At 44.4% G+C, this 27,693-nt stretch overlaps 2 protein-coding genes across 14 annotated transcripts in view; one reads left to right on the forward strand and one right to left on the reverse strand.

Moving 5' to 3' along the window:
• The window catches only part of FAM120A (family with sequence similarity 120 member A), a 114,467-nt gene extending 112,583 nt beyond the window's left edge, over positions 1-1,884 (reverse strand). For 4 of the 13 annotated variants that reach the window (XM_024345754.3, XM_054657733.2, XM_024345753.3 and 1 more), the window contains exon 1: positions 1,180-1,704. In XM_024345754.3, coding sequence (XP_024201522.2) covers positions 1,180-1,653 — 474 coding nt within the window. In that variant the 5' untranslated portion in view covers positions 1,654-1,704. 13 annotated transcript variants of the gene reach the window in all.
• Positions 1,885-1,978: 94 nt separating this feature from the next.
• Positions 1,979-6,099, forward strand: FAM120AOS (family with sequence similarity 120 member A opposite strand). The gene is given in 4 exon segments (XM_024345760.3): positions 1,979-2,491; positions 2,980-3,100; positions 5,888-5,918; positions 5,921-6,099. Coding segments are annotated over 4 exon segments (219 nt in total). The 5' UTR covers positions 1,979-2,474; the 3' UTR covers positions 5,971-6,099.
• The last annotated feature ends 21,594 nt before the right edge of the window (positions 6,100-27,693 follow it).

The raw sequence follows: 27,693 nt of genomic DNA on the forward strand, positions 1-27,693 counted from the left end.
ATCTCCTCGCGGGCAGTGGGGGCAACCGCGAAGACAGAATTTCACAAACTTTCAGCTCCAGCAGTTTCAAGGAAATGTCAAATGACAAGATGGAAGACCGAGTGGCAAGAGCTAAGACAACAAAAAGGCCCCCAAAATTTGTTTTCAAGAAAACCAATGAAAAAAGCAAGCAATCAGAACGTGAAGTCCAGGATCATGGATGTGCTTATCTTCACAGTCACTGCTGGGTCCTGAAGTTCTCCTCTGGCCCAGTGCCAGCTGCGAAGCCCTCTGCCAAAGGGCCAGAGGAGGCCGGTGATATAGAGCTCTGATTACCCACCCGTCAGGGCACCGCTGAAGGTCACTGAATACTTAGTGTGCACCCGAAAAATAAATCCTGCGAGTTCACGCCCGCGTAGTTCGCCCCCTGGTTTTGAGCGACTCCTTTCGCATGGGATCTACAAAACCGAACTGCCTTAAAGACCTCTTTCACACGGACGTGAAGTCACAGAACTGACAAAATCCCATCCTGTCAAAGTGCACGGGTCTTTGAAATCTAACACAAAAAGCCATAGAAAGATTCTCTAAACACCCTGTACTAAGAGGAACACGGACAGGGCACTGCGTTCTGAAGTAGAGGCCAGGGCACTGGCCCTTAGACACGTCTCGCTGTCACCGGGCTAACAACATTGGCAAGGGCGGCGGCAGCAGCACTGATATTTGCAGACCCCAAGGGCTCTGGCGAAACCCCCTCTATTACTCTGTATCCTGCGTGCTTCCAAGATGAACCTGTTGCTGGGAAAGAACAGGCTAAATTAGAAAAGGGAGTATTTTGTCAAAGTTGAAGGTGAGTGATAGCCTGCCCGCCTCAAATCGGATGGGAAAAACCAAGGATATTGGGGATGATGACACTGTCGCCTCCGAATTCTGGTCCGGGGCTCTCTCCCAGCCCTCAAGTGTCCCCACGCGGCCGCGGACCCCGAACAGGGACAGCTGGAGACGGGCTTGGGCAGCGCGCGGCCTGCACCCGCGGCCATCCATCTTGCAGCCCGGCCCGGCCAGGCTATCCCGGGCAAGGGCTGGGGGAACTCGCTGCCCCCAGCGCCGCCACGGCCGGGCGATATTCTGCGCCCTGGGAAGGGGGATAGGGGTGCGGCGCGGCGGCCCCGGTCCCCGGCCCGCCCGGATCCCCGGCCTCACCTTGACGTGGAAGCGGATGAGCGCCAGGCGGATGCAGTGGGCCATGCAGACGGGCGGCAGGAACCAGACCTTTGGCGGCGGGGTGCCCTTGTTCTGGACATGGCTGACGATCTGCTGTGCCGTCTGGCGCTCGTTGCCCTGCCGCTTGACCCACTCGTGCAGCCGGGCCTTCTCGAGCGCGCCGTTGAAGAAGACGAAGAGCTCGATGTTGCCGCCGAAGCAGGCCTTGGCCAGCGCCGCCAGGTAGCCAAGCATGTGGTTCCACTGGCCGCCGCTGACCCAGTCGGTGTAGAAGCCGCCGTAGAGGCGGTGCAGGCAGTTGTCGGCGTCCACCAGCAGGCGCAGCGGGGTCTGCGGGGGCCGCTGCCGCCCGCCGCCCACCAGGCTGCCCCGGGCCAGCTTCTGCAGCTCCACCGGCACCACGGCGCTCGGGCAGTGCTTCTCGATGTAGTCCTGGAAGCCCTGCACGCCCATGGCGGCGGCGGGGGCGCGGGCGCGGGTGCGGGCGGGGGGCGGCGGGGCCGGGGGTGGTGGGGCCGTGGCGCGCGGGCGGGCTGGCGGGCGGGGGCGGCGGCCTCTAGGGGGGACTGGGGCGGGTCGGGGGCGCGCTCATGGCCGCCGCGGCCGCCATGTGCTGCCGCCTCCCAGGGCCATGTCTGGGGAGGGACCTGCCGCCGCCGCCGCTGCCGCCGCTGCGAGGCCGAGGCCGAGGCCGAGGCTGAGGGCCGGGCCGGGGCGGGGCGGGCGGGCGGCGCTGACGTAGCGGACCCGCCCGGCGCGGACGCCGCCCAGGCCCGCCGGCTAGCAGGCGGAAGAGGCGGCGCCGGCGGGACGCGGCTCGGGGCTCCCGGAGGCGGCGGCGGCGGCGGAGGCGGAGGCCTGGAGTTGGGCCGGGACGGGATCCAGGAGGCTTCTGAGCCGGAGCAGGCAGCGCCTGGAGGCCAGAGGCCGTTCGCCCGCCTCAGGCCGGTCGGCCGCCGCTCCCCTCCCTGCGCCCTGTTCCCGGCAGTGCCAGAGAGGCCGCCGCCTCCGCCCGGTGGTTCTCGGGCGAAGGGAAGCCGCGAAGCAGGTCCTGGGGAAGAGCTCGCCTGCTCCTGAGGGAAGCGGCGATAAGATGGCGCTTTGAAGGGGAGCCGAGGCCGAGTCACTCTGCTCGTCGGGACGCCGCCTTTCTAACGCCGCCGTCGGCTCGCACCACTCTGGGCCTGCTGCCCACACTGACTGCGGGGTCCGGGAGAGCGGGATGCTGGCCGGCCGCGCCTGGCTTCTTGGAAAGAGCAGGAAGGAGCGCGAGAATGCAGTTCCGCGGCAGGTGCTCATCCCAGCAGCTTCGGGCTCTCGGTTGTGGTTTTTACACCTATGACAAATGACATGGCCAAACACACCATAATGTCTGAAGGTACAGGTAGCCCTAAGCGCCTGCTCGTCACGGAAGAGACTGTCTTGAGAGCACAGGTCTGTTGCAGCGTGGGAAAGCCTGCGTTACCACTGCGCAATGGCTAGACTGAAACGTGCGCCTTTGCAGTGGCTCTCCCTGCTCTTCTGAGGGAGAGGGATTTGAATCTTGTTGCTTTAGTAGCATCTTCTGGAAGGAGGTCGTTTACGTAAATTCTGTTCCAAAGCTCTGTCGTAACTGCTTCTAAAATGAGGTTGATACTGTATGTATATTAGGCTTGCATAAAACATTTTCAAAAAGAGATTAATGTCTTTCAGAATATAAATTTAGAAACCCAGCACTCTAAAAGTTTTAAAGTGCCGCTTTTACTTACCTTCATCTCTCCATTTGTTCTTTTTTTGGAGAAACCTCTGTAGAGGAGCAGGATGCAACCGACAGGCTGTGGCCGGACAGCTGCTGCCCAGCACATGGAGCCTGCACGCGCACGGTTTGGCCAAAGAAGCCCCCATACTCCCGGTGAAAAAGGCAAGTTGGATTTTTCTGCTTTCTTTTCCGATACCCACCTCAAATGCAAGCCAGTATCATACATACATAAATTAAATGCTGCTGGTATTTTAGGAAGTTACATTTAAAAGCAGGCTGACAAGTTATGCCACTCACCTATGCATAAAATTAGTCACAAAGCCAGGATGACATGTTATCTAAAAATAATACAGGCCAGGTGCGGTGGCTCACGCCTGTAATCCCAGCATTTTGGGAGGCCGAGGCGGGTGAATCATTTGAGATCAGGAGTTCGAGACCAGCCTGGCCAACATGGTGAAACCCCGTCTCTACTAAAAATGCAAAAATTAGGCGGGCCTGGTGGTGTGTGCGCCTGTAATCCCAGCTACTTGGGAGGCTGAGGCAGGAGAATTGGTTGAACCCGGGAGGCGGAGGTTGCAGTCAGCGGAGATGGCGCCACTGCACTCTCTAGCCTGGGCAAAAAGCGAGATTCCGTCTCAAAAATAAATAAATAAATAAATAAAAGAAATAATACAGTTAGCCATTAAATAACAAGGCAAAATCCAGAAATATCCAAATTTGCTTTTATAACCCAAGGCAGGTTCACAAGGTGAGGAGTAGTAGTTTTTAATCACTCGTATTTTCATTTGTAGCATTGCATTCCGTGTATTTACTTTTTCTTTAAACACTCTTGCTTTTAATTTTTAAAAATGCATTAGTGCGGCCGGGCGTGGTGGCTCACGCCTGTAATCCCAGCACATTGGGAGGCCGAGGCGGGCAGATCACGAGGTCAAGAGATGGAAACCATCCTAGCCAACATGGTAAAACCCCATCTCTACTAAAAACACAAAAACTAGCCGAGCGTGGTGGTGCACACCTGTAGTCCCAGCTACTCGGGAGGCTGAGGCAGGAGAATTGCTTGAACCCGGGAGGTGGAGGTTGCAGTGATCACGCCACTGCACTCCAGCCTGGCAACAGAGCGAGACTCCATCTCAAAAAAAAAAAAAAAAAAAAAAAATGCCAGTGCCAGTATCTGGAATTCTGGAAATAAATTTATTTTCACCTTATTATATTGTAGAGGTCTAAGGTTCTGGAGTCAGGCCCCCGATATCCATCTTATGATAAGTCTGTGCCTTTGCAAAAATATTTACCTTATTGAACCTTGGATTTTATCATCTGTAAAATCAACATATTAATAGTACTTAACCTCCCAGGTTGTTATAAGGATTAAATCAGATAACCTGTGTGCCTGCCACACAACAAATGCTCAATAAATGTTGGCTTTTGTAGTTATTTCCAGAAACTGTATTTGTCTAGACTTATACTCGAGAAGATAGACCTGTTATTGTACTTTTGGAAAGTTTAAAATTCATTATTGTATCATAACACATAAAACTCAATTCTTAGTTGCCCTATTTAGCTTTGTGTTCTTTAAAAAAAAAAAAAAAAAACTTTATTTATTGAGTAGCTATTGATGGTGGGCAAAATGTTTAGCTGACAAACACTTATATACTCTGCATCCTTAACTCAAATTCAGGGGTTGGTTGAAGTTAAATTGCTTAAATATTGAGGTAAAAATAAACATCTGGGCCGGGCGCGGTGGCTCACGCCTGTAATCCCAGCACTTTGGGAGGCTGAGGTGGGCAGATCACAAGGTCAGGAAATCCAGACCATCCTGGCTAACACGGTGAAACTCCGTCTCTACTAAAAAAAATACGAAAAAAAATTAGCCGGGCGTGGTGGCAGGCGCCTATAGTCCCAGCTACTCAGGAGGCTGAGGCAGGAGAATGGCGTGAACCCAGGAGGCGGAGCTTGCAGTGAGCCGAGATCATGCCACTGCATTCTAGCCTGGGCAACAGAGCGAGACTCCATCTTAAAAATAAAAAATAGAAAATAAACATCTGTATTTAAAATTTAATAAAAAGTTATGTCTTCTTGGAGGTTACAATATGACAACTAATGGTTGGAGACTTTTTCTTTTTTTATTTTGTATTTATTTTATTTATTTTTTCTCCCCCAAGATGGAGTCTTGCTCTGTTGCCCAGGCTGGAGTACAGTGATGTGATCTCAGCTCACTGCAACCTCCCTCTCCCAGTTTCAAGTGATCTCCTGCCTCAGCCTCTGGAGTAGCTGGGATTACAGGTACACACCATCACACCTGGCTAAGTTTTGTATTTTTAGTAGAGACGGGGTTTCACCATGTTGGCCAGGCCAGTCTCGAACTCCTGACCTCAAGTGATCCACTTGCCTCTGCCTCCCAAAGTGCAGGGATTACAGGCATGAGCTACCGCGCCCAGCCTAATATCATTAATTAATATTTTACTTAGGTGAGGTATCTAACCACCAGCAATAACAGATGAGTTTCCAGTTTTTCAAACAAGGTAATAAGAGACCTTGATCCTGCCCATGTAATCATTAGCAGATGTTGGGAGACCAGCAGACTGGAGCTAAGCAGGGAGTCTGCGATCATGGAAGAGAGCAAATTAATCCACACTAGGGATTCTAACCTATAATGTTTACCTAGCACCAGCCCTGTTAATTAATTGTCAATTTAAATTACCCAGAAGAACACACACATCTGTAGGCCTGCTTCATAAATGGTAGATCAGTAACTGACCACACTGCAGCCGTGTGTCGGCAGTTGAGTTTTTTGGTCTTCAGGCTCTGCTGTCTCTCCAGTACTATGAGTTATCAGCAGTAGCAGAGGGTAGGAGAGCTCCACGGAGATCAATATTCGGACTCTGGAGACCATGACAAAATACATTTCATATTCCAAACTAATATATAAACTACCTTTTTTTTTCTTTTCAGATTTCCAGAAGCTGTTCTGTCAATAACAAAGTCTCAAAACCACAAAACCACCAACACTAAGATCATTCTTGAGTCCAATTTGAAAAACTACGGTCAAGTTCTGCAGAGGCATTGAAAGGACAAGAAGCCACCCTAATACCCATCGTGTGAGGGAAAATGCTCTATTCACCATTCCTCAGCTTCTGCTTCTGGTTTCAGAGTTCTCTCTATATTGGAGGGTGTTTTAAAGCTAGAGTGGTCTTTATCCACTTTTATTAACACATCTGAATGTGAAGGTCAAGAGAGGAAAGTGATATGTCCTAAGTCAGAGTAGAGTCAACAAGAAAATAAGACAAACAGCAACTGAGCCCCTGGTGTATACTGGGCATTGGCCAGCTACTGGGGATATGGAGATGAAGAAAACGTAACCCTTCTTCAAGGAGCCCAACCTACCAAGGTAGACAGACATATAGACAAATAGATACTTGCATAGAAAAAAAGAGGAAAAGGGGATCAGTGTGATCTGTGTAACTAAGTACCCTATACAACCCTCCTGCAACAGATCATATTGCCCTTTATAGTGGGGATGGTAATCCCATCTCTGAATCCACAGGTACTTTGCAGTCATACCACACCCATGTGTCTGTCGGTCCTGACTGTACCATTTATAAACAGCTTCACTTTCAGCAGTTCTCAGCCCTCTTAAGCTAGGGTCATTGTCAGTAGGGATACTGCTTCACAAGCATCAGCAGAACACCAAAGGAGACCATATGGGTGAAAGCAACCAGCACTGCCCTGGCGCTTCATAGGTTCTTAGAGTTTTTATCTTTTACTTTCAGTCTAACACAGCACTGCCTGCTTTTTGTTTTTGTTGCTTGGTTTGTTTTTTTCTTACCATGTTCACCAAACTTGTGTCCAAATAGCTTTGGGCTGATGCAAAAATATCTATGTGGAAGAGAAGAGTTGTTCTCATGGAGGGCCTTCAGATGAGTGCTATAGACTCTCTAGGCAACTCCAAGAGGCTTCTCAAGCAGGGTGGGCAGTGAGAGCTGCTATGGAATCAATGGACAAACTGACAGGGACTGCTTTGAAAGACAGTACTCAGTTGAGTATATATATTCTCTCTTAAGGGCTAAAAGTTTATAATCATCTCTTAAACACTCTGTGATGGGATCTTCAGGATCATCTTTTGAAGTAAACTATATTTTACAATGTGATATAAATCGAGTTTTTTTTTAATTAGGAATTCCCGTAAGTATAAAGCCATTTTAAGATGTACATTTTAGAGACTAGCTATTGTTAAGTGGTCTGTTACATTTGTGTAAACCATAAAGATCTTTCCAGAGGAAGCAAGTCTCTCATACCAGCATATGAAAACACTAGCCTCAGGCTTGAGCAACCTAGATCACATGAAGCTGACTTCCTCTGAGGAGTCTAGGACCTCAGATATAGGTGGGAGAACACAATCACCCTTCTGGAAACAGCTAAGACTTGTGGCTCAGGCCTTTGACCTTGCTGACAAAGGAAGAGGTCAGGGTTGACGAGAGCTCCAGGAAGAATGAAAGTGCCTCTGGAAGGCAGGAAGAAAGTTACTGTAATACTTTATCCTTAGGGTGGAACAAGAGTCTGGGAAAGCTCTGCCCTATAAAGTCCCCTTCCCCATTCCTCCCAGGTCCCAGGTGTGGTGGTATAAGGAGAGTTGGCCCAATCTGGGAGCTGAGGGATATGAGACATCCATCTACTGCATCAGTGCACTCAGAAGTGAGGATTTTGGCACAGTTATTCATGAGACATCAGCCCATCATATAAAACATGCCTCCGGTTTGGTTAAACTAGGAAGCACTATATAATATTTTAAAATCAGTTACATGTCACTGATAAAAGACTTAGTATTACCCTGATGTTATTTTTCTTGAGGCAACATGATGAAACCCATTGTCTACAAAAAATCCAAAAATTAGCCAGGTGAGGTGTGCACCTGTAGTCCCATCTTCTCAGGAGGCTGAGGTGGGAAGACTACTTGAGCCAAGGTGGTGGAGGTTGGAGTGAGCCCAGATTACGCCACTTGCACTCCAGCCTGGGCAACAGAGTGAGTGAGGCCTTGTGTCAAAAAAAAAAAAAAAAAGATTTTTATGAAAGTTGGAGAACCAGGATTAAGACTGGGTGGGAACTAAGAATGACAGGTACTTTTAACAATACAGCTGGGATGCTGTTGATGACATGAATGAACCCCAATCTTACTGTAGTCATTTGCTCAAGATTCAAAGTCATGAAAAAGAGTAGAATGGACCAAACTTAGGTACTAAGAGTCCCCAGCCTGGCAGTGAAAACAGTATACTTCCTTTGACTTTAGTATGGGGAAACAGGTTCCTGGATTGACGATCTCACCAAAACTATACACAATTTTTTTTTTATTTTTTCTCAGACCTTTCAGGGATGAATATATACAATTTCTGAGAAAGAAACCTGAGTACCTTTAGGAAGGGAAAAGGAATGCTGAATATCCCCAAATAACATGTCTTACATGTTTAGTAAGACTTACTATACCCTGTCCTAGAAGATAGAAGATGCCCTGCCCTTAGAAGACAAAGAGACTGTAAAGCTATGCCTTCTAAATCTTAAGCCACTCTTCAGATAATGGATCCCTTCATGGTCAGCCCAAACATCTCAAGAACTTTTAATTTGTACCGTTTGTCTTTTTTTTCCATTTATTTAATACCACAAATTCACTTCATTATTATGAAGCCAATATCTACATCTTCTCATAAAGATTCTCGTAAGAAATGCATAACTCCTGGCCGGGCGCAGTGGCTCATTCCTGTAATCCCAGCACTTTGGGAGGCCGAGGCGGGTGGATCACCTGAGGTCGGGAGTTCAAGACCAGCCTGACAAACATGGAGAAACCCTGTCTCTACTAAAAATACAAAATCAGCTAGGCGTGGTGGCACATGCCTGTAATCCCAGCTACTAGGGAGGCTGAGGCAGAAGAATCGCTTGAACCTGGGAGGCGGAGGTTGCGGTGAGCCGAGATCGCACCATTGCACTCCAGCCTGGGCAACAAGAGCGAAACTCCGTCTCAGGAAAAAAAAAAAAGCAGAACTCCTTACTGGCCTCAAAACATACTGTGACATTTCCGTAACCTACAGGTCTAGAAATCCTGTGCCAAATATGGTTAACTTGTTTGCTGAGAAGGATGTGGAAGAACTGGAACCCTCATACACAGCTGATGGGAAAACAGTCTGGAACTTTCTTAAAACATTCTGGTAAATGGGGGCCCGGCAAGCTAGAAAGTGTGGCTATAATCCCTTGCTTTTTTCCTTTTTTAAACTTTTTCTCTCTCAGTCCTGACCTAAAGATGACCCTAGTCAAGCTGGACACGGTGGCTCACGCCTGTCATCCCAGCACTTTGGGAGGCCAAGACGGGTGGATCACCTGAGGTCAGGAGTTCAAGACCAGCCTGACCAACATGGAGAAACCCTGTCTCTACTAAAAACACAAAATTAGCTGGGCGTGGTGGCGCATGCCTGTAATTCCAGCTACTCGGGAGGCTGAGGCAGGAGAATCGCTTGAACCTGGGAGGTGGAGGTTGCAGTGAGCCGAGATCGCGCCATTGCACTCCAGCCTGGACAACAAGAGCAAAACTCCGTCTCAAAAAACAAAAACAAAAACAAAAAAATTCCCCTGAGAGAAAACGTGTCTTTCCAGCCAGAGGAGCAGGAAAAAAATGACCCTATGGTCTGAAGAATGTGGAAATAATCCATATTTCTTTTTTTCTCTCTCTGCTTTCTGCCTGAGGGGCGTTCCTTTTGGCAAAATGAGCAGGCAGTGTGGGCAGGTAATCATCAGAGAGAAAGCCCATCTTTCTAAGCCAGAGGATGAGGAAAAGGGGCCCCCTGGGTGCCAGGGAGTCTGGGGGGAAATCCTGAAGAGCAAAGACCTGAAAAGAGGATTCTCTAATTCTGTACATGAGCTGAATTCCGTGCTCAGCCCAGAGCTGCACATACAAGAGACAGAGCCCAGGCAACACAGCCACACTCTGAACTGACACTCGGACCACCACCACCAAACAGAAGGCAACGCAGGACCTGCAGACTAAGGCTAACGAGGCTGATTGCCTGACAAAACAGAAAAAAAAGAAACATTCTTCAGGGAATTTTAGCAGAACACAGAGTCTCCCAACATAAAACAGACAGTCCTCACTGCACAGCAGTTCAGAACTGTAAAAATGACCTTCCAACCTGAAACTGCCATGTGCTGTTCATAATCATTAATGGGTAAAATTGTGATTTTTTTCCTGTCTTTTGAAAATTGTCAAAACATTGATAATCTTGTACTGTTAGAAATGTATAAGGAAACAATAAAGTAAATATTTTTGTACACTGTAATTTAAAACATTAGCAACACAGGGAATTAAAGTGCTTGATGTCTTCCTAAAAAAACCATCAAGAGATTTAAACAGTGCTTGCCTTCTTCAAAAGTCATGTACCTTATGATATGGAGCGAGCACCTTTTCTGTGTTCAAAAACTTGTCATGCCCCTTCTGAGTTTGGATCAGCTTCCAATATTTTATCCTTTTTGCTTTCAATGTCATGAAATATCTCCAAGTCCCTTTAACGTGAAGGTTTTTGCTGACGTTCCTTCCTCTGGAACATCTTCATCCTTTTCATCACAACCGCTTTCTTCATTTATTTGAGGAATTCACCTTCTCGGCAGCAGTGCCAGCATCCCCATAGTCTGTTTCTTCAGTGACCCCATTTATGTTTGATTTGCATTCACTTTCAGTGTTTTCAGTTTTGAGTTTCTTTGCTGCACTTCTATCTTTATTTGTCAGTTTTCTCTTTTGAATATCCATTTGTGTAAAAATGCCATGTGGGTTTATCACTGGAAGACAAGGAGGCCACACAATTCACACTTTGCTGTCTGTGCGTGAAATGAACACAGATGCACAGTGACCAATCACCCGCAGGTTTTGGAAAGAAGAGGCATGATTGGTCACTGATCATGATGTACCTGTGTTATTATGTAGTGATTTGTGGACTGGGGAGCTAGCAGAAAGTTTGAACTTCATGCAATTACAGTTAATATATTCTGGTAACTCAAATGTGAACCATGTTGTCAGGGGACTGGTGTTCACCATAATAACTAAAATTTCAGAATCATGAAATGTCACTTCTGATATAGTCTATTCATTAAAAGTCCGTCCTAATTCTGGCTCATACTCAAGGGGAGGGGAATTAGGCCCCAGCTTCTGAAGAGAGGATCTCCAATGAATTTGTGGACATATTTTAGGATTCTTCAGGAAGTCCATATTCCTGAAGAATATTGGCACTGGGTATGGAATTTTGGATGGATGATTCTTTCCTATGAGTGCTTTAAAGATATTGTTCCACTGCATCCTGGCCTACATGATTTTTTATTATATGTCTGAGATAACCCGTATTTCAAATTGTTGTTCCCTATACCGAATGTATTGGGTTTTTTTCTGGCTACTTTCAGGATTCTTTCAATCTTTGGTTTTCAGCAGTTCGATTATGATATGCTGAGCATCTTCTTTGGATTTTGCTGAGTTTCTTGAATGTGTATTTATATTGTTTGTCAAATTTAAGAAGTTTTCAGCAGTTATTTCTAAAAACTTTTTTTGTGTCTGCACCAATTTCTCTTTTCCCTCTGAGACTCTAGTGTCAAAAAATATGTGATTTTCTGGTGTTGTCTCCCAGGATCCTGAAGTTCTATTCATTCTGTTTAATCCATTTTCTCAGTGTCCTCTGGTTAATTTCTACTGATCTGTCTTCAATTCACTGACTCTTTCTTTTGTTATTTCCATTCTGCTAGTAAGTCCATCCATTACATTTTTTAACTTCAGAAATATAATTTTTTCAGTTCTAGAATTCTTATTTTTAATTTTCATAGCTTCTGGGTCTCCATCAATAACTTCTTTCTTTCTTTTTTTTTAGGCAGAGTCTCACTCTGTCACCCAGACTGCGATCTTTGCACACTGCAACCTCCGCCTCCCAGGTTCAAGCAATTCTCCTGCCTCAACCTCCCGAGTAGCTGAGATTACAGATGTGCATCACCACGCCCGGCTAATTTTTGTGTATTTTTAGTAGAGACAGGGTTTCACCATGTTGGCCAGACTGGTCTTGAACGCTCAACCTCAGGTGGTCCACCCGCCTTGGTCTCCCAAGGTGATGGGATTACAGACATGAGCCACTGCGCCCGGCCCTTTGTTTTCATCTTAAGAGCACAGTTATAAAAGTTGTTTTAAGTTGTTGTCTGATGATCCAAGATCTGAGTCATTTTTGGAATGACATGTGTTGGTTGTCTTTTTCCTTGTGAATAGGTCATACTTCCCTGGTTGCTTGCACATCTAGTAATGTTGGATCATATTCTGGATGTTTTGAATACCAAGTCCCAAGAGTCTGCAACTTGTTAAAATCCCCTGGAGAAGACTGATTGTAAGCAGACAACCAATTCAGTTAAGTTCAGATGACAAACTGTCTCCCCTTCTGCGGTGGTGGTCCTGGTGGCACCACTTCAAGTTTCAAAGACTCTGTTCACTTCTCTGTATCTGCCCGTGCATGTGCGGCTTAGGCCTGAGCCCAGGACTTGTGCCAGCCCATACCCAGACTTAGGGATTCCCCTCCTCTAGCTCTCTCTTCTCTAGGATTCATCAACACACACTGCTTGGCTCACAGAAACGTCTTGGAGTTTTGTTGCCCATCTGCCTCTTTATGGTAGCATGACTGGGGTCTCCCTCACAGCAGGGCTGGGAAAGAAAGAGAAAGAGAGAGAGGAAGAACACAGGGATATCCCCCTGCATTTGGTTCACAGGGGCTCCTTTTCCTGGTCCTTTGGCCAGAAAGACCGAGCTCTTCTTGGAGTTTTTACTGCACATGTCAACTGGGAAGTCACTTGACGGGGGGTTGGGGAGGGGTCTGCCTTTATATCAAAGCTGAAAGGGGCTGGGCGAGGTGGCTTATGCCTGTAATCCCAGTACTTTGGGAAGCTGAGGCGGGCAGATCACTTGAGGTCAAGAGTTCGAGCCTGGCCAACATGGTGAAACCCAGTCTCTACTAAAAATACAAAAATTAGCCAGGTGTGGTGGCAGGCGCCTATAATCCCAGCTACTTGGGAGGCTGAGGCAGGAGAATTTCTTGAACCTGGGAGGTGGAGGTTGCAGTGAGCTGAGATTGTGCCACTGCACTCCATTCTGGGTGACAGAGACTCCGTCTCAAAAAAAAAAAAAAAAAAAAGCTGAAAGGGGTGGGAGTACAGAAAACTGGGAAACACATGCCTGTTTTGTGACTTCTTCAAGTTTTGTCACCCTCCTTCTTCCAATTTGCCTGCCATTATTTACTTTCCAGAGACTTCAAGGAGTTGGCATTTTGTTTTGTTTAGAATTCTTAGTTTTCTTTCCTTTCCTTTTCTTTTTTTTTTTTTTTTTTTTTTTTGAGACAGAGTCTTGCTCTGTCACCCAGGCTGGAGTGCAGTGGCGCCATCTCAGCTCACTGCAGCCTCCGCCTCCGCCTCCTGGGTTCAAGCGGTTCTCCTGCCTCAGCCTCCTGAGTAGCTGGGACTACAGGCGTGCACCACCATGGCTGGCTAATTTTTGTATTTTTGGTAGAGATGGGGTTTCACCATGTTGGCCAGGCTGGTCTCCATCTCCTGACCTCGTGATCTGCCTGCCTCAGCCTCCCAAAGTGCTGGGATTACAGGTGTGAGCCACCGTGCCCGGCCTAGAATTCTTAGTTTTCTTTGGGAGGCTGAGGCAGGTGGATCACCTGAGGTCAGGAGTTCGAGACCAGCCTGGCCAACGTGGTGAAACCCCATCTCTGCTAAAAATACAAAAATTAGCCTGGCGTGGTGGTGCATGCCTGTAATCCCAGCTACTCGGGAGGCTGAGGCAGGAGAATCGCTTGAATCCAGGAGTCGGAGGTTGCAGTGAGCTGAGATTGTGCCACTGCACTCCAGCCTGAGAGACAGACCAAGACTCTGTCAAAAAAAAAAAAAAAAAAAAAAAAAAAAAGAATTCTTAGTTTTGATGAGTGGGAGAACTGAACTGTGCTGTGCCTACTCCATCTTGCCCAGCACAAGAAGTCCCAAAACTTAAAAAAATTTATAAAATTTAAACTTGGGGAGTAGTTTTGCTTTTGTTTGTAGGTAATCAGGTGTTTGTTTGTTTGTTTGAGACGGAGTTTTGTTCTTGTTGCCCAGGCTGGAATGCAATGGCGCGATCTCAGCTCACTGCAAACTCTGCCTCCCGAGTTAAAGTGATTCTCCTGCCTCACCCTCCCAAGTAGCTGGGATTACAGGTATGTGCCACTATGCCCAGCTAATTTTGTATTTTTAGTAGAGACAGGGTTTCTCCACATTGGTCAGGCTGGTCTCGAACTCCCGACCTCAGGTGATCAATCTGCTTTGGCCTCCCAAAGTGCTGGGATTACAGGCGTGAGCCACTGTGCCCAACCAGGTGTTCTTAAATATAATTTTTTATCTCCTTTCCTACCAAGAGGGGTTTTTAGAACTGTTTGCTTGGCAGGTGAAGAATCTGCACGTTGTGGTTCTTTATTACTGAATGAGAAAATACCAGACTTTACCTTAGCTTTATTTGTTCCCCAGTTCAACGGAATTTAACCTTAGAATTTCCTAAAGATGCTTTCTAAAAGTTTTTTATTTCTCCAAGTGTCATAGTACTGCATTTATGAATCCCAAATTGGCTTCCACTGTCTATTTAAACTTGATATAAGATACAGGAAGATTATTTTGTCACCACCCTCTTTCTATTCCAAACACTATTTACATGAAGGAAACTTTAGTAAGAGAAGATATTTTGGAAAAGATTTTGTAACCAACTTACACTTGTGTCTGTTTTTGTTTTTTTTGGTTTAAATTCAAGGGGAGGCCAAGCGTGATGGCTCATGCCTGTAATCCTAACTCTTCGGGAGGCCAACACGGGTGGACCGCTTGAGCTCAGGAGTTCCAGAGGAGCCTGGGCAACATGGTGAAACCCTGTCTCTACCAAAAATACAAAAACATTGCCCAGATGTGGTGGCATGCACCTGTGGTCCCAGCTATTTGAGAAGCTAAGGTAGGAGGATGGCTTGAGACAAGGAGGCAGAGGTTGCAGTGAGCCCAGATCACACCACTGCGCTCCAGCCTGGGCGACAGAGTGACTCTGTCTCAAATTAATTAATTAATTAATTCAGGGGGAATGTGTACCTTATTTCATTAAAAGCAATCTTTTTAAGTAAATGGATTTTTTAAAAATCAAGCCAAACAAGTATGCCAATGTGAATTTTTAAAAATTTGATTTTGAAACATGCATTTTCTATCTTGCTGCAGTTTAAAGATAGAATTTACACCATATGGCCCATCAGTAATGCAGCATAAGAAACTGCATCTGTATTCCTCAATAAATAAGAGTTTGTGGAGGTTCTGATTGGCTTTTTTGTAGTCCCCCATAGAGAGGAAGAGCCAGTTAACCTGTTGCTAAGCAACAGTGCTTCATAGACCAGAACTTCTGGACACCAAAGAGAGGGTAGGGGTATGAATTGTCCAAATTTACAAAGGGAAAGAGAGGGCGCAGTGCACAAATGAATAGAGATCCAGGAAGCCACCTTTTGAAAACTAAGCAGAGGCAATTCAAGTGAGTATTGCAGAAATAAACCAAAGGCCCAGTTCTTAAGTTCTTCCATGCACGTAACACCCATTGAACTCGAAGGAGTTCTGCATGTTGGAGGGCCAAAAGATTAACCCCAAAATAACTCAATGAAATCCAAACAAAAAATAATAATAAAATGAATTTTTATTCTCATGCTTGACTTTGCTGAAAGTGTCATCTTTCACAGGTTGTAAAAGAAAATCAACACTTAAGATTTTACTAAGAGATCATTCAACTTCAAATCTGAAGCACAAGAAGTCAGCAAAATTAAATGGCTATCATTGATTTGAGAATGGATTTTCACTTACATTTTAAATTAAATTGCTAACACTAGAAAGTGTTTAAAGAAAACATGAACATTTCTGTTTTACTTCAGTTGTGAAGAGACTCTAATTTCCATCTCTGTTTAGAAATTCCTAAATGTGCAAATATAGGTTCTTTGCAAGCAGAACCACCAAGTAGTCCTTGGTACACAGAATTTATAAACCTAAAGAGAATATTGAATGGAAAACTTAGAGAACAGTTGGAATGGGAGATACCATTATCCCAAGTCCAATGGTTGGTTACCAAATAGCTTTTCGATTCTCTCCAAATTAAGCTCACACCAACAGTTTTGTATTGTGAGGCAGCTGGTTCTGTTCCTTTTCCTCCCCTGCTCTGCTCCTTCTCTGTCCTTCTGTAGCTGCAAGCCTCAGGGGTGGACCCACGCAGGCTGTGCTCACTGATGTCCTTCTCTTGCTTTTGGTTGGATTTCGTCAGCAGGTGAAGCCCAGGGAGCAAAAAGAGGGAGTTGCCAGATTATTTCTACCTCCACGCCCTCCCTGCCTGTCAAGGACTGAGTCCCAGGAAGATGCCAGCTCCAGTGCTTTCCCGCTCTTGCCGTCTCTGGCCACTCTGGCTGGCCCCTGGGTCCCTCAGCATCCCCTGTTGGTTCCTTTAGCCCAGCCCACACCGCTGGAAATAGGCCCTTTATGAGATTCTCTTCTAAATCCTAGAAGAGTGTACCCTCCATTTCCTGAAGAATCCTGACAAGTATGTAAACATTACTTAATAATTGTTAGGTAAAAATACTATAAATATTAAATTTATAAGTAAATAAAAATATTTAATTTTACATAAGACAAAGCTAAAAATTTCAGTTTATAATTTTTAAACATAGACAATAAATTTCCCAGAAAGAAATTGCTGACTACCAACCAAATTTTCATTTTTATTTTTTAAATGTTGGAAAAATTTTCTCAGAAAGATTCTTATCAGCCAACAAATTGTGTTAGCAGTTGTGTTAGTAGTCACAAGGAAAATAATCAGTCATATTAGTTTTCTTACTATTGTTCATATTTTGTCTTTCAAAAATAGGTGTAATGTACAAATACTTCTTAATTAGATATGCTTAAATAAAACATTTCATATTGTATTGATTTGGGTATATTGTAGAAAATAAAAAGTTCCTCTTCAAAGCTTCCCTTCTTGTTAAAGAATAAATCATAAGTGTTAGAATTAACAGTTTCTTTTAAAGACTAACTTTATGCTAGGCATGCTCACAGGCACGTAGTACATTCTACGTCCTCGTACTTTAACCAAGATATCTGTGCTAGACGTGCTCACAGGCATGTCTCAGCTCGCAGCCTATGCCCTTTCCTTATTTGGGAATGTTTATTCCTTATTTGGAAATGTTATTACTTTTCTAAGTCCTTTCGTAAGCAACTTCATTTTTTTCCTTTGTTTTTCTATTGCCTTTACCTGTTTAAAAAAGTTTTAAACTGTTAGCCAATCGGGTTTTAGTTTAGATTGTGAGGTCTGGCTCCAGCCAATGGAGACAGGACACAGTAGCAGGGACAAACTGGGTAAGGGATAAAAATTGCTTCGCTCCGTTGTTCCGGGGTGCTCTCGCCATTGTTCCAACTGCCATAAACACCCTTTCTGCAGAAAGCAAAGCAAACACCCTTGCTGAGAGAATTAAATTTATGTTCGAGTGCTATTTCTTTGTGGCACTGGGGAACAAGCATTCTATTTCTAAATAAACATTTTTACGTATAACAGTACTGAATATAACCATGGACTGTTTGCAAATTATATTGGAATCATGTAGACACAGCTTTAATAATGGATAATATAATTATTACTTTTTCTAGCCAAAAATCAGGAGCAGACTATGTATACAAGTCTGGAATGGAGGACTTTCCATTCTAGAAGAAAGAGTGGCCATTTTCAACTCTTCTTCCTTTTGAGACCTCACTAAAATTAGAGGAACAGAATTTAAAAATACATTACATCTCCACGATAAAGAGAACAGGAAAGGAAACATCAACAGACAAGGGGATTTGACAGATATTTTTGGAGAGAAGAAACGGTGGAGCAGAGGTAATTAAGCCGATTGGAGAGAGGCTGTCCTGCAGACCGAGTGAGACAAGGTCCTGGCACTGGAGAGGCTGCTGCCTGGATCCCTCCCCCAACACAAGAAATCAGGAAATCACCACTCCTCTTGCCCCAGGCCAGAGACTAGGTTTCTGTAGACATGGAAGGTAGAGGCTGCGGACCTGGACCCCAGACACAGGTGAGAGGAGAGGCTTTGCGCTAAAGACAGAGAGAGAGAGAAAAGGAGGTGGGGAAGAAGAAAGGAAAGAAAGGAGGAAGAGAGAAGGCCAGGCGCGGTGGCTCACGCCTGTAATCCCAGCACTTTGGGAGGCCGAGGCGGGCGGATCACGAGGTCAGGAGATCGAGACCATCCTGGCTAACACGGGTCTCTACTAAAAACACAAAAAATTAGCCGGGCGTGGTCGCGGACGCCTGTAGTCCCAGCTACTCGGGAGGCTGAGGCAGGAAAACGGCGTGAACCCGGGAGGCAGAGCTTGCAGTGAGCCAAGATCGGGCCACTGCACTCCAGCCTGGGTGACAGAGCGAAACAACGTCTCAAAAAAAAAGAAAGAAAGGAGGAAGAGAGAAAAGGAGTGTGGAAAGAAAAGAAAATTTCAGGAGCTTCTACATTGGTTATGCCAGCAGAAACAGTTAAGCCATGGAAACTGAGTCACATACACGCTGTTTTTCTTCTCTGGTGCATGACCTTTGCTTCTGACCTTTGTGTTGAGATGTTATGAATTAACCACCCTTCCTATTCTTCATTCAAACCTCAACTAAATGACATTGGAGATAGAGACCCTTACCTCTTTACGATGGATGTTAAGTAACTCCCATAGAGTATAGTCAATGGCGGCCAGCCAACTTGTGTGTGTGTGTTTTATATCTTATATTAAAAAAATGAAAAAATGTTGTAATTCTGGCCAGATACGTGGCTCACAACTGCAATCCCAGCACTATGGGAGGCCAAGGTAGGCGGATCACTTGAGGCCAGAAGTTCGAGACCAGCCTGGCCAACAGGGTAAAACTCTGTGTCTACTAAAAATACAAAAAATTAGCCAGGCGGGCATGGTGGCGCACGCCTGTTATCCCAGCTGCTCGGATGACTGAGGCTTGAGAATCCCTTGAACCTGGGAGGTGGAGTTTGCAGTGAGCCAAGATCATGCCACTGCCCTCCAGCCTGAGCAACAAAGCAAGACTTTGTCTCCGAAAAAAAAAGAGCATGTTGTAATTCTGTTCAGCACCCCTGTTTTTTGCTTATATGAATGATCTTCACCTTTCCCCGCACTGAGGAGTGATGATCACCATTCTTTGGTGTCTGCTACCCTAACACTTGGCGCTTGAATAAACTCTTTTAAGTGGAGCCTGAGCCTTTTGATTATTTTAGGTTGACAGGAGGAAGGGAGGAAGGGTGGGTTAAAATTAAATCTGCATACTAAGCAATAATATCCTTGCTGCTCTTCTTCAACTGTTTGTAGGTTATTTCTGCTCTCAGGCTTCTGTTCTACCCCTAACTCTCCTGGCTACCCAAAGGCCGGAGGTTATCTACTGGGGAAATCTCAAAAGACTGTAGAAAAAATGTCTCAAATTCTGGTTTTGGGAGTCTTCCAAAGAAAATTTTTTTTTTAATTTGGCTTGCCTCTTGAATATCCTACAGAGAAGTCCCAAACTGACAAACCTGGGCTGTCCTCCCAGATGCTCTACTGAGCTATCAATCTCTCCCTCTGGAATGGGAATAGAGCACCAAGCATAACCTGTTATTTGAAGAAAGGCTGCTACACTACACGCGGACCCAAACGAACGAATATCAGGAGAACAGAAGTTAGGGGAAACAGAAGTGATGAAGAGAACAGAATAAAAGTTTTATTTTTAAAAAAATTATTATTATTATTATTATTATTATTATTATTTGAGACCAAGTCTCACTCTGTCGCCCAGGCTGGAGTGCAATGGCATGATCTTGGCTCACTGCAAACTCTGTCTTCTGGGTTCAAGTGATTCTTGTGCCTCAGCCTCCCAAGTAGCTGGGATTACAGTTACCCGCCACCAAGCCCAGCTAATTTTTGTATTTTCAGTAGAGATGGGGTTTCACCATGTTGGCCAGACTGGTCTCAAACTCCTGACCTCAAGTAATCCACCCGCCTCGGCATCCCAAAGCACTAGGATTACAGGCATGAGCCACCGCACCTGGCCAGAATAAAACTTTTAATATCTTTTATTAACACCGCACCCAGCCAGAATAAAACTTCTAAAATCTTTTATTACTATCATCAGATAAAATAAGACATTACATTCATGAAACAGAACAGGTATTAGAATATAAGAGAGAAGAAAATCCTCAAACAAAATTGTGGCAGCTGAACTAAAAACATCAAATAAGGATTGGAGTGTAATATTAAAGAAATTTCCCAGGAAGCAGAACAAAAAGAAAGTAAAATAGAAAAGGATAATAGAGCAAGTGCAATTAATTCAGAGAATCAATCCAGAAGGCCTGATACCTGACTGAATAGGGTTCCAGAAAGAGGAACAGAGAAAAAGGATGTGAAGAGTTGCATTGATAATAGTACTACTAACACTATTTTTTGTTCTTTATCTTCAAGAAAACCTCTCAGAGTTGCAGTGTATGAGTCTCTGGATTGAAAGGGCTCAATAGATGCCCAGCATAACGATGAAGAGGACCCACATCTAGACATATATTGGCCTGAAATTTTCATGTATTTGGGATCAAGAGAAAATCCTGAAAGCTTGTAAATTAATGCTGTTCAATATGGTGGTCATTAGCCACGGCTGACTGTTCAGCACTGGAGATGTGGCCACTCTGAATGGAGATTTGCTGTAAGTGTAAAATAGACACTGAATTTTGGTGGGCTCAGTAGAAAAAAAAAAGAGTAAAATGTCTCATTAATATTTTTCATTTTGAAAACATGTTGAAATGATTTTATATATTTTTTTTAATTAATTTTTTTTTTTTTGAGATGGAGTCTCACTCTATGGCCCAGGCTGGAGTGCAGTAGCGCAATCTTGGCTCACTGCAACCTCCACCTCCCTGGTTCAAGCGATTCTCCTGCCTCAGCCTCCTGAGTAGCTGGGACTGCAGGCATGTGCCACTATGCCCTGCTAATTTTTGTATTTTTAGTCGAGACGGGGTTTCACCATATTGGTCAGGCTGGTCTTGAACTCCTGACCTCGTGATCTACCCACCTCGGCCTCCCAAAGTGCTGGGATTACAGGCCTGAGCCACCACGCCTGGCCGAAATGATAATATATTTTTTAAACATTGGGCTAAATATAACATATTATTACAACTACTTCCAGTTGTTTCTGTTTATTTTAAGGTGGCTCCTGGAAAATTTTAGAAACCGACATAGACGGTTTCTGTTCTGTGTCTGTTAGACGGTGCTCTGCAGAGAGAAGCAGACAGGTCATGCATAAGGACACTGAGGCCAGAATGATATCTGACCTTCAGCAGCAGCTCTAGGAAACTGAAGAAAAATGATCCCCCTATTCAGAGAGAAATAGTTTTCAACCTTAGTAGTCTACATTCTGGCAAACTTTCAGTCAACTGAAAGACAGTTAGAGACATGCAAGCACACAAAAGTTTACCTTCTTTGCTGTCTCCTTGAACGTTCCTGAAGGAAGTATCCCAGGAAATAAACTTGTAAACCAATGGCATGGAAGGCATGGGATTTAAAAGCAGGATGTCCAGTATAGGACTCGGAGCAAGTTGTGCAGCAGGTCCAGGAAGCAGACAAGCCCGTGCAGAACAGGAAGTCAGGGGGCTCAGTGGGAAGTCATGGCACCAGTGGATTTGCTGACATAGGGAGTCTTCTGGCTCATTGGAAGACACGTATGTAGACAACAAAGTTATTTTTTGAGAGGTGATAATTTAAGAAATAAGTTGTACTCTTCCTGGCTCATGTGAACAGTATCTATATGACACAAATAATAATGTGAACTCAAAGACTGTGTGGTATGCTTACACCAGGGGAATGGGGGAGGGAGAGCAAAGTGCACTTGAGCTACATAACATCTGTCAAGACAGGGAGAAAAAAGATAATGTCTAAAATAAATAACAGCACATGCATACTCCTTAGGAATTGGAAGGTAGGATGTGAGGGCGATCTGGCTGCGACATCTGTCACCCCATTGATCGCCAGGGTTGATTCGGCTGATCTGGCTGGCTAGGCGGGTGTCCCCTTCCTCCCTCACCGCTCCATGTGCGTCCCTCCCGAGGCTGCGCGCTCGGTCGAAGAGGACGACCATCCCCGATAGAGGAGGACCGGTCTTCTGTCAAGGGTATACGAGTAGCTGCGCTCCCCTGCTAGAACCTCCAAACAAGCTCTCAAGGAATTGGAAGGTAAATGGCAGAAGAAATGGCTTAACAATTTGTACATGGTTTCTTGTGACTTCTTATGACTGTATAAGACCAGGGAGCAATAGGGAGGGGAGGCACAAGGGATGCTATTTTGTTTCTATTACTATTTGATTTTTTAAAACTATACACATCAATTAAAATGATAAATATTATAGTTACAGTTTTTTGTTTTTGTTTTTATTTTTGTTTTTAGAAAAAACAACAAAAGCAAGCACAAAAAACAGCAACAGCGAAAGGCTCTATTAGACATCATTATATCCATAGTACTATGTGCGGCACTGTGGGGGATTTTTTTAAATGTAAATAACCAGCAGGCTTATATATAATGCAGCAAGTGTGAAAAGCATCACAGGTCTAATAATAATGTATGTAGACGTCAGTAAAGTATACTTCTGCTTCTAGGGCTTCACTTGCCTCATGATATCCATCAAGCTTTTGAGAAGAAAGTACAGGATCTGTTAGGTTCTTTTTTTTTTTTTTTTGAGATAGAGTCTTGCTCTGTCTCCCAGCCTGGAGTGCAATGGCGTGGTCTTGGCTCACTGTAACCTCCGCCTCCCGGGTTCAAGCAATTCTCCTGCCTCAGCCTCCCAAGTAGCTGGGACTACAGGCACGTGCCACCATACCTGGCTAATTTTTTGTGTTTTGTGTAGAGACAGGGTTTCACCATGTTGGTCAGGCTGGTCTTGATCTCCTGATCTCAGGTGATCTGCCCACCTCGGCCTCCGAAAGTACTGGGATTACAGGCGTGAGCCACCACGCCCAGCCAAGGATCTGTTAGGTTCTTAACCTAGCAGTTTACCAGATGCATTCCTTGATCAGCCTGCATGTGTCAAACCACTGAGTACCGCATGTGTCCACAAAGACACCTCTGAGAGGGGCGGGCGCTGACAAGATCCTGGAGTCAGAGGCTGGGCTGGGCTGGGCTGTTGCCTGATTGACTATGCGACCCTGGATGTGCCCATCCCCATGTGCTTTGAATTCATCATGGATCACATGAGGGAGTCCACAGAGTATGCCAGATCCTTTTTGGCATCTTTCCCCAAGTCTAAATTTCTTTAGTGTCATTCATTTTTCTGATTTTGTAATTGTTTTGAGTCTATTATTGCCTTATTTTTCTGATTTTAAAGCAATATAAGCTCATTGTCAAAATTTTGTAAAATCCAGAAAAGTATGATAAAGGGAATCAGCATGCTGAGCCCTACTATTCAGCAGCAACCACCAGTAACATTTTGAGATACGTATTAACCTATGAGTGTTTATAAGTGTGAATTCTAGAGAGAATATGTAGTAGCCATGAAATCATGTTTTCAACAAATATTCCAGGATATGGGAAGGCACTCATGCTTTCATTTTGAGTATAATATACATTAGTTGTAGTGTGTGTTGTGGCTATATAGTATTCTGTCTTGTGAATGAGCTGTACCATATGCTGTGAATGAACCAAATCATTATTTTGGACGTTTCCATTTGTTTTCAGTGTTTTATTATTATTGTTGCTTTTTGAGACAGGGTCTTGCTCTGTTACTCAGGCTGGAATACAGTGGTGTGATCTGGCTCACTGCAGTCTCTGCCTTCCAGTCTCAAGCAATCCTCCCACCTCAGCCTCAAGAGTAGCTGGGACCACAGGCGTGCACCACCACACCCAGTTGAATTTTTTTTTTTTTTTTTTTAAGTAGAGATGGAGCTCTACCATGTTGCCCAGACTGGTCTCAAACTCCTGAGCTCAAGCAATTCCCCCTCCTTGGCCTCCCAAAGTGCTGAGATTACAGTGTGTTATTATTATAAATAACATTGTAACAAACATCACTGAGCATCAATATATTTCTGTCTACTCATTCCCTAAGGATAAATTTCCAAATTAGAATTGTCAGGTCAAAGACTCTAACTATTCTTATCTTAGTCCTTTGATGCCCATTGCCAGATTCCTCCCAGGAAAGGTGGCATCATGTCACCACCCTAATACGATGAACGGGTGTGCCTGTTTTCTGCTCTACGTATGCCAAGTGTTATCATTTTCAAAAATTTGCTCAGCTGATGGATCGAAAATGGTAGCTCTTATTTTTATTGAGATTGAGGGTTTTTTGTTTGTTTGTTTAGTTTACTTTAGTTTTGTTTTTGAGATGGGGTCTCACTCTTGCCCAGGCTAGAGTGCAGTGGCATGATCATAGCTGACTGTAGCCTCAAACTCCTGGACTCAAGCCATCCTCCCACCTTAGCCTCTCAGGTAGCTGAGACTGCAGGCATGGCTAATTTTTTTATTTTTAGCTACCATGCCTGGCTAATTTTTTTTTGTACAGATGGGGTCTTGCTATATTGCCCAGGCTGCTCTTGAACCCCTGGCCTCAAGTGATCCTCTCTTCTTAGCCCCCCACATTGTGGGCATTACAGGCATGAGCCACTGTGCCTGGCTAAGATTGAGGTTTTAATCTTTTTGGCCACATATGTGTATTTTTAAGTAAATTTCCCATTCATGTCTTTTGACACTTTTTATATTGAGGTGTTATTCTCCTATTTCATAAAAGCTCTTTTTACATCAAGTATAATAATGCTTACCTTATGTAATATGTTTTAACTATCTTTCCCAGTTTGTTGCTATCCTGTTAAAAGGATTTTTTTGTTTTTAATGTAGAACCTTTCTTAATTTTTATATAATCATATCAACTAAGTTTTTCCTCTATAGTTTTTTTTTTCCTTTTATTCTTGAAGGGATATTTTTCACCTTGAGATCAGGTAAACATTTACCTATATTTTCCTCTGGTTCTTCCCTGGTGTCGCTCAGATTGATTAATTGATCTGGAATTTACTGTAGGTATGGTCTATCTAACTTCATTTTTTGCACCTAGTTAGCCAATGTACGAATCCTTTTACTTATTTATTTTTAAATGTTAATGTACAAAAGTAAAATGTTAATGTATAAAAGTAAAGAGTCTAGTGTAAGTCATTTCCACGTACCTGTCACCCAGCTTAGTAATTATCGACTTATGGCCAATTGGGATTTATCTGTGTCCCCTTCCCCTCCTACACTGGATGTTTTTAAAGCAAATTTCAGGCATCATATAATTTTCACCCACAAATATTTCAGTATGAGTTCTAAGGACTCTCTTAAATAAAGACTCTTTTAAAGGCATAACTACACTACCATTATCATACCTAACATAATATCCGGTCATTGTTCCAATTTCTCTGATTAATACTTTATTGACTTTAAAAAATTCTTTTACCACCAAATAAAACTGAAATTCTTGCAGTAAAAACAATTTAAAACTTAGGTTGATTAAAAACAGTTGGCAACCTGGTTGATGATGGGATGGGTCAAATCAGGGGGTACAAGAACGCAGAAGGCAAACAGTTGTGTAGGATCAGAGCCAGCACAGGCAAGGACCCAGCAGGGGGCAGTAGCAGGAGGTCCATGGAGCCCAGTGGTGTCTGATCCTGCAGGGAACTGGATGCAGAAAGCAGTGGCCCAGTGTGGGGCCAGAGTCAGGGCTCACTTCTCTGAAAGCACAGTTCCAGTCCTGGAGGAACTGTGGTAATAGGAAGGACATCAGACAGGGTCCTCCTTGTGATACCAAAGCTAGTGGTCTAGTTATTAGATGTGGACTGCAGTGCTGGGGCTTGTGCACAACTGGACAAAGCCTAACTCTGTTTATCAGAACCAGATTTCAACATCAGAGTTGAATGAGAAGCAAGACTGACCTAATGCTGACTGGGTAAGCTCTTGCTCTCTTTATGGACAGGATGATCTCAGAGTTGAAATGAGCCAAATATATCAAGTAGAGATAAGCACAGAGATTTCAGTGACCTGGACACATGACCCATAAAACTTTATCTTCATTAGTATTAATGTTCAGATCATAGTAAGTAGACTAGCCACTTTTGTCGGCTGAATCACTTCAACCTCATCTGCCATTCTCCTTACTTTGTTCCAACTGCATTGGCCACGTTACTATTTCTGGATTTGGCTAGGCATGGTCCTGCTGAAAGATCCTCTTATCTGCTATTTTTCCAAATAGCCAAGTGACATAACTTCTCCTCTCCTTCAGATCTTTGCTAAAATGTTGCTTTCTCAATGAGGCCCTCCTTGACTACCCTATCAAAAATCCTAACTCGTGCTTCCTACACCCTTTCTTCTTCTGCTCCACAGCAGTGATCACATGTGGGATCAAATATTTTGCTTATCTGTTATAATAGTATATATTTTGCTTGTTTGTTCTTCCCTCTCCCCTGCCCAAATATAAATTCTGAGAGGACAGGATTTTCATTAGTTATTAACTGCTTTATCATCAGTGCTTAGACCTGTGCTTGGCATATAGTTAATTATCAAAAAAATGTTTGTTGAGTGAGGAAATGAATGAATGAGTTAAATGAATGGAGGCGGTTTGGAAAAGTTCATATGCAAGTATCTTATCAGTCAGGATTCCAAGAGGAAAAAGATGGAACACTGAAATGGGGTAATTAGGCAGAATGTAGGCTAAAGCATTATTTGCAAAGGTGCGGGCAGGGTTAAGGGGTGGTGCAGCAGCATTTCCGTCCCTAGGCCTGAATAGAAAAGAAAGAATAGTTGAGAATCTTAAGGGAGCAGTGGTCAGAGGGGGTCATATGAAAGGCCTCCCAAAAAGGTACACAGTCCACCCATGTTGACCCAGCAGGGATGGAGGCAGGAGAATAAACACCCATCCTCACTCTCCTCCTGCACTCTAACCTTGTGCTAGTGCCGCCCGTTGGCAAACCTAATAGGAAACCAGAGGACAAAGAAATCCATCAGTGAAGTCCATAAAGGCCAGTAAAACTGGGGCACAGAGTAAGGTGGAAAGGGATAAGGAGAGGACCTGGAGGGAAGAGAGAAAATAAGCACAGCAAGTATTTCTAGATACCTGTTTAAGTAGAGCATTATGCTAGGCCTGGGATCTTTTTGTGGTAAAATTCTAAAATGATTATCCAAGATCTCCAATCCTAATCTCCAGGACTGTGAAAGACCCACAGCTAACACCATACTGTTTGGTGAAAGACTGAAAACTTTCCCCCTAATATTAGAAACAGGACATGGAGGCAGGCATTTGCCACTTCTACACAACATAGTGTTAGGAGTTCTAACCAGAGTGATTAGACAAGAAAAATAAATAAAAGGCACCCAAATCATAAAGAAAGAAGTAAAATTTTCTCTGTTTGCGTGAAAAATATGTTTTAAAAAACTCTAAAGATTCCATGAAAGGCCAGGTGCAGTGGCTCACGCCTGTAATCCCAGCACTTTGGGAGGCTGAGGTGGGTGGATCACAAGGTCAAGAGATCGAGACCATCCTGGCTAACATGGTGAAAATCTGTCTCTATTAAAAAATACAAAAAAATTAGCCGGGCGTGGTGGCGGGCCCCTGTAGTCCCAGCTACTTGGGAGGCTGAGGCAGGAGAATTGCATGAACCTGGGAGGCGGAGCTTGCA

This window comes from Pan troglodytes, chromosome 11, assembly GCF_028858775.2.
Source record: "Pan troglodytes isolate AG18354 chromosome 11, NHGRI_mPanTro3-v2.0_pri, whole genome shotgun sequence".
Taxonomy (NCBI): domain Eukaryota; kingdom Metazoa; phylum Chordata; class Mammalia; order Primates; family Hominidae; genus Pan; species Pan troglodytes.